The following is a 10,040-nucleotide window of genomic DNA, read 5'->3' as shown; positions in this document are numbered from 1 at the left end:
AGTATTCTATATACAAATATATAAATCCTGGAACAGTGCCAGATTAAGGCGTTTGGGGGGGGGGGGTACCGTGGGGCACTTGTGGTCCTGTTCACTTGGCCTGTACATACAATTAAGAGCATTATATATATATATATATCTTTTGTGATTGTGATACTTGTAAGTGGTAAATGTTATTGAAAAGGTGGTTTGACCAAACCTACAACTACTATAATCATTCAAGTTCTAAACAAATAGTAACAATTATTTTTCCATAAAACATTTTCACTCCTTGATTACAAAAACCAAATATCAAGAGATGATCAAGAGTGTAGAGGACAGGACTTTTTCCTGAGATCACAAATGGTAGACAGGACAACCAGTTGTGAAAACAAAAATCATGAGAAGATTCAAAATATAACATAGTGTTGTAAAAGTGAAGATAAGATAGCATGAAGTTTAAAGCAAGAAACAACATTATCACTCAAAATGAATAAAACAGCTAAAACACAGCAACAGACATCTAACTGTATACACATGAAACTTGACTATTGGTAGACCAATTTCTTCTGACCTATAACAATATTTTTGTAATTTAATTTTTTATAAGTACAAAACAGGATGACCAAATGACCAAGAAAGGGCCCAGAATAAGATGTTTTTTGGACAAGGTACATTTCAAAGTTTTTGTAGTTAAATATTTTGGTGAAATACTTTTATCATTCAAAACATATTGTTACTAGACAAATATTTGAGTAAAATACCCTTCATCAATTATACAAAACCATGGCAATTGTTCTGCAGTTTGAATAAAGTAATTTAATTAATAATAATAAAGCTAAAACAATATCTGTATTGTTGTAGTAAATGAATATACCATGGATTTGTATTTTCTTGTAGTGTTATAATATTTATTCTATATTCATCCTTTGTTCTCAATACATGCAGGTTTCACATAAAACATGGTAAAAAAGCCATCAAATTAATTTTTGTTTCAAATTATCTTTGTTCCTTATTACTCTCAAGGTTAAACATATCTTGTTACTGCCTGGACAACATAGCTAAATGCAATCTTGTGTAAGGATTTAGTTAGCAATGTCATTCAATGGTTGTTCTGGTAATACCTAGAGATTAAGGCCTCAAGTGTGTATTCTGAGAATAATATGTCACCTGGTAGCACCACTCAAATTGTATATATACAAGGTTTCTTCAAACCTAACTATATAGAGCAGATAGGCAAAAAGAGGAGTACAAGCCAAGCTTAGGTAAAGAATAGGTAAGAAGCTTGCAAGGCTGGTGCAGAAATCTTATATGTGACAACCCAACTGAGTCTCTTGTCTGAGCTCATTGTCTGTGCAGTAAGTGCACACACACACACACACACACTGTTTTTGAATGTTTTAATAAAGATTGTTAATTTTTTATTGCTTTTTTCCCAGGTTCTTTATTTTGTTTAAAACAGTCTCAATTAGTAAGAATTTTTAGCATTACACTGTAATTCCCAATCTTGATTGAATCTTCTTTTTGTGGACCTATCAGGTAAAGCACAAATCTATATTTAGTTCAGCTTAACATACCATACTGTGAAGGTAACTGTACCATAACTAGTTTAATAATTTGGTGAAATACTTTTATCACTTACAATATATTCTAACTGGACAAATATTTGAGTAGAATACTCTTCATCAACAAAGCACAGCCACAGCAATCAGAATAATAAAAAAGTCAGGTTTTTCTTAAAACACTTTACAACAGATAATGAAATTAAAAAAAAATTTCAACCATGTCATAAAAGTAAGTAATCCTCATTTAACAAAAATAATAAAAATTATGAAAAGTACCAAAGTTATAATTTTCCTGTACTGAAAATGTACTTCTGACAGGTACTTACCTTCTCTCACATAAATAGCTATTCTCATTCAGTGCTGCTCTCTATATACAAAAGTTTTTTGCATGCCAGAAGCTCCCACCCACCTTTTAATCGGCTGATTCAAATGCAAATCATCAAGCAATAACTTTTCACTTGGAGAGGAAGGGTGGGAAGTATGAAAGGTGGTAAGTACTTGTCAGAAATACATTTCAGCATAGAAAAATTATAACTTCTGAATATGGTACATTACCTCCACTCACATAAATAGCTAGAATCCCATAGTGAAAAGGTGGAGGGACCGGTGCGAGGGAATGAAAGAAGCATCCTTTGAAAGTATACAAAGGATGCTCCCAAAGAGTAGATCCTTGTAGTAGAAGATCATAATGAGAGACCGCACTACTTCTGTACCAGGTATACTCTTCGCCCATTGTGGAAAGATGTTGCATATATGGGGGAAAGATGGAGAAGCACATCCAAGTTGGAGAGAACTATGGCATGATAGGGATCAGAACCATATGATATTTATTAAACTCAATCCTGGAAAACATAAAAGTGGGTAAAATGAGAAGGATGTGGCGAGGGCACGATAGATCGTACATGGCAAGTCAACTACATCCAAAACCCATGTTGCTGGGAACTGACATCTATGCAGGGGTAGGATGAAGGTCATACTGTTGGTAAGTCAACTATAATCCAAATAGAGGAAGTCACTTGTGTCAAAAGAGTATGTCACGCTCTTATTAATGGAGTGTTGTTACATGATAATTTACATGCAAGATGCATTTGAATCAGTGAATTCAAAGATGAGTGGGAGCTTCAAGGCTTGTGGCATGCAAAAAAAAATCTATATAGAGGGCAGCACTGAACGAGAATAGCTATTTATGTGACAAGAGGTAATGTACCATATCGAAAATACTGCACATTAAAAAAAGGATCAGGTTTGTTACATAGTTTAATATTGAACACATACCATAATTTTTTCTTATTTCTTTTTTCTTTGAATGTCTGATTTTCTTCTTAAACACACATGTTAGAAATTCAGCAAATGTGTGTCCATCTTTAATAAGCTCATGAAATTGTTGTTGAACAGCATGTTCTTGTTTCTGGAGGCTTTCAATACTTTGTTTCTTTTCTTCAATATTAATATTTAATTGCTTTATCTGAAAAACGTATATAGCAGGAAATGTATATTTTTCAAAAACAATGAGTCTCATATTTCAGAAAATTACCAGCTCTCATCTATCAAAGCTTGCACTCATAACATATCTATTGACCAAACCAGCAAAGCATGATTATAAAAATAATTATAATTATATTAAAGCTCAATATGTTTGTAAAGTGTCAAAAAAAAAGAATAATTTGAATAAAATGTTAGTGCAAAATAATCATCCCTTCCAAAATTGTGAAGTTTCTAAAACAATTCTAACCATTGTTATGTTTTTACAGTTTTTTACTTATCACAATACCAAACCTATTTGGAAAATTTTTCTTCTTTTTCTACTTCCATGATGATACATTTGAAAGGTTCTTATATGGTAAATTACTGTCATTACTACCAAACTGTTAATTTTCAAAAGAAGAAGTCAGAAAGAACATACTCAGAGTTTTGGTTTCTTTTTCTTCTTACTAGGCTCCTTTTTAAATACCTACCTCTGGCTTTATATCAGGTGTCATATTACGGCCAAACTTTGACTTTTTTGCAGATGTCTTGCTTGAACAGTAAGTAACCTTATATGAACATTTCCATAGTTATCCAATGGATAAATTTCCTCACCACATGTAGCTACGAATCAGGTCACTATGGCTGACCACTGGCAAAATTACCCCTTGAAATACAGTACTGCACATCACTGGTTTTATATCACATAATATAAACTTTCTCTTTTCAGTTCATTTTTGGAGACGTACTTTTCTATCTCTTTAAGTTGTATGGCCCCAACTCAAAGTATTAAAACCCAGACTTGCCACCCACTGATATTATACCATCTTTTTCCTTCTCAGAGGCAAACTCATGGAAAGCAAAAGTATTATATTATAGGTACAAAAGATATTTTATGTAGGTTTGTTCAGATTCACAATCAACCTCATGGTAACCACAGAAGGACTCCAACGGTATCTTAATTCCCTAACCAAATGCAAAAGGTATTACAGCATTACTTGTACCTTCACGTTTGTGGTTCTTTATTTCATGAGTAAGAATGCCAAATGATGAACCCATGTATTCATATTCTCGTTTACATACTCTTACATAATTAACAAGTCCAAAAGCATTGTTAAATTAATCTAAAACTTCACTTCAAAAGAATTGAAAGCTGTTGTCCTTCACTACTCTCAAGATATTGCACATTTCATCAATCAGTACTAATTTGACTTTAAGTTTTTGACTTCAATTAGTTTCACTGGCTTTCCTTATTTCAAGGCAAACTCACTGAAAAATTTTGACATGAAAATTTCAGCATTGTAGATTTGTACAATATTTTCCTCCAAACTTTTCATAAAATAATCAATTGAAATCAAATTATTTCCATCACTTGACTAAGACATATTAAAGGCATCAGTTGATATTTTCTATTTCAAGTGATGCTTTATTACCTTATTTATAACTTTCTGTGCTGTATCTTCCTGTGTTCCTTCGTTTCTTAAAATATGTCAGAGAATGGAACATGCAACCAAGTAGAATCCTTCATATTATCTCTGTATTATTTGTATTTTTGTTATTTTCATCATATACTTCACAGAATGTTTTGTCGCATAGTTTTAACCACTTAGATGAGACAAAGGGAATTTAATGATATCCTCATGTGCACAATAAACATCGAAAAATTAAGGTTGCTAAAAATATATTTTGTTCTTGTAGAATTCAAGAAGAATATGCAGAGCAATGGGCCATGAAGAAAAACATAATTTGTCTACCTTTGTTTTGCTGTGGTGAGGTCGTGAATACAGCATACTCACAGCTGTCGGCAAACCCAGCGGCACTCAGTAGGAGTGACAGCGAGACAAGATGTTGGAGGAAGTGGAGGGATGGGTGGCCTATGCTCTTGATATCAATTTACTAGCATTTAGCATGACTTATCCCTGTAATAGTTGTTGGTTTCTGTGACAATAAATGACATCAATATTTGGTCAAAGAAGGACTCAAAATATTCAGGTTCTTTTGCATCATCACCATGAGGCCAGTCCTCTGTTACATCTGAATGCTACCTATCAAAATTATGAATATCTGGCTGAAAATTGTAACCATCAGTCCATACAAGGGGTGCATGGGTAGCCTCATGTGGAAGAAAAGAAGCAAGCGTTTCCTCCTCTCCACCCTCCTCCCCTGACAATTCATCACCACTTACCTCGACATCCTGAACCCAACATTCTCTCTCACTGTCTGAGTCCCAGTCCTTGTCTTCTGATTCCTGGGACGAAACTTCTCTATCATAGTAAAAAATCATGGGCATCCACTTGGAAGACATCAAAGTTTTTCCAGCCTTTATTTTTCTTGGATGTGTATGTGGTGGGTGCTTGGCATCATGACCACGTGGAGGCATTGGATCATCGATATCTTCCTCACTACTGCTGTGTAGTGAAGTGTCTTTTTTCTGTAGTTTTGAACAAACTCTTACTTCATTGATGACTTCCAAAAGTCAAAGAAGCTAATACTGTTACTGAAGTAAGGCTTTCATTGAAGAGAATAATACTTGGGAACCTTAGACTCTGTGGTTTTCTGAACAGCTTCATACTTTTCTAGTTTATTCCTCTACAAACATTTCTTGCTGTTCTTCCAAACTTCTATCACATTCTTTATGTTTTCTTTCTAAGTCTTCAAGCCATTGACAAAGATTTCCAAAATTCTCTCAGTTTTACATAACTTTTCCTACTTGTTTTCTTTTCAAATTTTCAATCTCTCTCTTGCCATAGAAATTTATACAGTAAGCTTTCAATTAGATTGAGATTGACAGATAATTCACAGACCTTCTTGAGAAATACAATTTCATCTAACACCGAAGAAATATAAATAAGAAAACTGACTTTCACTTCCAACATATGAGTTCCTTGATAAAACACAATAGCCTATTTACTGAATTTTCATTTTTGTGTATCAAAAACAGGTGTGGTATTCCTTATGACATAATGAGTATAATTACTAACTAGCTGTAATGTTATTTGTGTACTGAAATATGATTATTGTTGGCTAAGCTTTTCACCAATTTATAAAATGATGATCTTTATAAGTTTCTAAACTCTAATTACTCAGCCTTTGGTTATCTAAAAATCAGTACTGTAAACTTACCGGACAAGTTAACTTATGCAGTATTCAGAGGTTTAAAGGTAACTTCCTTAATTTTTTTAAATTTAACCACCACCAAAATTATCATTTTGTTGTTTTCATACTTTCAGCTGATAGTTAGTTTCAAATCTAAATGTTGATTGAGTGTATTTTAAATATTTCATATTTAACAGAATAATGTATGGATATAATTAATATGACCAGAAATTGTGATAAAATTATTTTGTACAAATACATTCTATGGCCACTGTGTTTAAAGAAACCATATTTGCCTTAAGAATATCTAGTAGTTTCTTGAATTAGGTAACATTTCTGGTTTAGTTGTGCCACCAATATAGCAGAAAACTGGGATTTTCCACAAATTCTGCTCGATACTATTCTTGATCAGCATACAAAACTAAAAAAATTTTGAAATACAAGTTAGTATTCAGAACATAAAGGATTAACTTGTGTGCTGTGTATTTGGGCAGTATAAAAAATGCAGAAATGAGTTTAGATAAAAGCCGTAAAATATATCCACACCATTATCATGGTTCTTTGGTTTATTATGGTAAGTTTAAGATCTGTTTGTAAATTGCTTCAGGTTGGTGCACTTCAGTACAGTTCTGGAGACAAAGTAATTTTAGTCCAAATTACTTGGAATCCAAGGACTGCCTTTTATAGATTTTTAACAAATGGCTTAATGTGTTATTTGTTATATTTCTATGATTGCATATATTTTTATTTAGCTAAACGTGTGGTTGTCCACCTTTACATAGTATATTTTGCTTTATGACAGTATTTCCCATGAGAAAGAGCATATGACACCACAGGCAAGTGACCCAGAATAATAGGTAGTTAGAGCCAAAGGAATTTAACCACATTCTTTGATCATTATTCTATCATTAAAACTACACAAATTGTTAGTGAACATTAAATGTTCACCTTCCTAACTAAATAAGACAGAAAATACTGAATATGCTTTTGCACAAGTAAGGTATAGTCAAGCATCCTACAGTCTTTTTTTACACTCATTTCGAGCTATTATTGCACCAAAAGATAGTTCAATTTACCAATATTGGGTGGAAGTTCTAATGAAGTGGTCAGTTAGTGTATGTGCATGTGTGTGTGTGTGTTCTTTGACTCAGCTCATGTTTGGGTGTGCAAAGATAATCCAGGAACCTGTTTCAACTCGGGCAGAATCAAAGTCAATTAAGTGATTATTATTTAATATTTATACATGCACTGAAATACATTTACTTCCATCAGTCTAGTTGAACACTCTATAGATTATTATTTTGAGTGGTCAATGATCTCAATGTATTTGTAGAGTAAAATTTATTACATCCACAAGGTTTAACTTTCACTGAATATTCTGGAATTTCTACATTTTCTTTACACAACCTACAGTAATCAATAAAATATTTGTGTGTGTGATTCCTAGTACAGTGAAAAAATATAGCAGGATATATACCACAAGGTATCACATAACCCATCAGTGGAAAATATTACTAATTCTGTAACAAGGTATACACTACTTTGGAGTAATGTTGTTTATATCATATTTTTTTAATACTTATTGTCAAGTTTAACTAATTATTATGTAAAAATGTAGTATTACATGTCACTTGTAATTGCCATGCGATATTCACTAATGTTTTTAGTGTCAGTTTTTTAATTACTTTTTCTGTATTTTTATGTGCAGACTTATGACACTCTTCAAGGAGATTTGTCTTCTAAAAACATTTGAACAGCAAGAAAGCACTCTACAAAACAAGATGTCTCAGAAAAATCAAGAAAAGCGAGAAGTTTTAAATACCGTAAGATATGTGTACAAAGTACTTTTTTAATGCATACATTTAAGATTTAAGAAAATCTTTAAGAAAACACAACATTGAAGTCATAAATAACTTTTAAAAAGTTACAAAACGTTAGACATGTTAAAATCTCATCAAATGAAAGAAATCTGAATTTGTATGTCAGAAATTCTAACAGGTCTAATTGATAAATAAATTAAGTAACTAAAGGATAAAGCAGTCAGTTAAAAGTTAAAATTGTTAATGTATGTAGTACTGGGAAATGATGTATACACGCCAAATATATTCATAATTTTTTTGTAACATCAACTAGTTGTCACATGTTTATAAAAAATAAAAATTACATAAGAAAAATTACCTAAACAATCCCAAATCTGATTTTGAAAGACTTTCAAAATACCTTAAAATATTAAACTAGTACTATTTTGATTCTGTAACCATTGGTGTGTGTTTGCAAAAATGATTACTATTTGTAAATTGAAGCATATGTATTAGAAAGCCAGTTTAATTTACTCTGAGCATAATAAATTTGTAGAATCAAATGTCTATAGTACTGAAATCAGTGATTTGTTTGTTTGTTTGAAGTTAAGTACAAAGCTACACAACAGACTATCTGTGCTCTTCCCACCACGGGTATCAAAACCCAGTTTCTAAAGCTGTAAGTCCATAGACATACCGCTGTGCCACTGGGGGGTGAAATTAGTGATCAACAAAAAGAGAAATGTATGCTTCTCAAGGTTTAATTTCTCAATAAAACCATTAGAAAGTTGTTGTGTTTTTAACTTGCAGACTTGTATGTAATTCATATTGTTTATTTTTAAATACAACCGTTTTATAGATTTAAATCCCACATTACTAACCTTTTTGAAAGGTTGAATTGGGTAACTTATTGATTATCAAAATAAAATAAATTTTACTTGAGATGCAAACTCTGACTTACCTTAGGTCAGCATGCTTAAGATCTGCTTCTAACTGTAGTTTTTCTAGTTTTAACAAATGAAGTCTGGCATCAAAAAACTTCATTAGCTTATTAGTTTTCTCTTCAAGTTGGACCAGCTGGTATTGGAGTCTACAAGTAGCATTAAACAGTTTCATGTTTATGAAAACTATCTTCACAGATTTGGTGAATAAAGAAATAAAATAAAAATGCTTTTTGATATTATTATATTGATATATGACATCATTTAAATCATTCTTACTTTTTAATATAGCTGAGGTTTTCAAATGTAAATTGTGTTACACTACTCTGTTTAGCTCATTAATTTGATGAATCAATCTTCCAAAAAGTTATTCAAGCTTGCAAACATACTTTTAAATATTAATGCAGTTACTTCTGACATTAATTGTCATTATCACTCTGCATCTATGTTCTATCACTCATTTTGGAATTGTTGGATGCCATATATAGAACTCATTCAAAGGATCTCATTCTGTTTTAGATTTCCACTCATTTCAATAGCCTTCTCATACATGTTTCCATCTTCTTAGAATCAAAGCAGTCTACATGCTCTTGTCTAAAATGATATTGCTTCTTCATCAGTGGTTCTGTGAGGACTTCTCTGTCATGAATGCATTGTTTCCTGTTTTTTTTGCTTTTTTGTCATGGTTATTTTGTATTTAATTTTCTAAGAGTTATATTTGTTGGCCTGACATTCAGTATTCTTGCTTCCATGCATGCTTCTGAGGAAAATACTCCAGTTCTTTTATTTAGTTGTGTTTAAATTCCTTCTGCATACAATTCTGTTTTTCTCATGTTACACAGGCTTCTTCTAAGTAAGATTCTTTGGAGGATGCTCAGTTTATTCTTTGCTAGTCAATTCTTGGAATTTCTGTACTTTTCAAAAATTCATGTCTTAGTGTTGACTTGTCAAGGGTTTTTTTGTTTGTTTTTGAATTTTGCACAAAGCTACACAAGGGCTATCTGCACTAGCCATCCCTAATTTAGCAATGTAAGACTAGAGGGAAGGCAGCTTGTCATCACCACCCACTGCCAAATCTTGGGCTACTCTTTTACCAACAAACAGTGGGATTGACCATCACATTATAACGCCCCCACGGCTGAAAGGGCGAGCATGTTTGGTGGGATGGGGATTCGAGCAAGTTGAGCACCCTAACC

The 10,040-nt window shown here is 32.4% G+C and overlaps 1 protein-coding gene across 1 annotated transcript in view; it reads right to left on the bottom strand.

Moving 5' to 3' along the window:
- Positions 1–5,388, bottom strand: part of LOC111085448 (cilia- and flagella-associated protein 44-like) — a gene marked incomplete at its 3' end in the record, with an annotated part of 13,413 nt that extends 8,025 nt beyond the window's left edge. Inside the window, exons 1-2 of the mRNA XM_022384043.1 lie at positions 5,194–5,388; positions 2,820–3,009 (exon numbers count right to left, since the gene is read on the bottom strand). Coding sequence (XP_022239751.1) covers positions 2,820–3,009; positions 5,194–5,388 — 385 coding nt within the window. The remainder of the gene's footprint in view (positions 1–2,819; positions 3,010–5,193) is intronic.
- Positions 5,389–10,040: the final 4,652 nt, after the last annotated feature.

Source organism: Limulus polyphemus, unplaced genomic scaffold (assembly GCF_000517525.1).
Source record: "Limulus polyphemus unplaced genomic scaffold, Limulus_polyphemus-2.1.2 Scaffold395, whole genome shotgun sequence".
NCBI lineage: Eukaryota > Metazoa > Arthropoda > Merostomata > Xiphosura > Limulidae > Limulus > Limulus polyphemus.
Note: the sequence above shows the minus strand (reverse complement) of the source record. Positions and strands in the feature narration are given on the sequence as shown.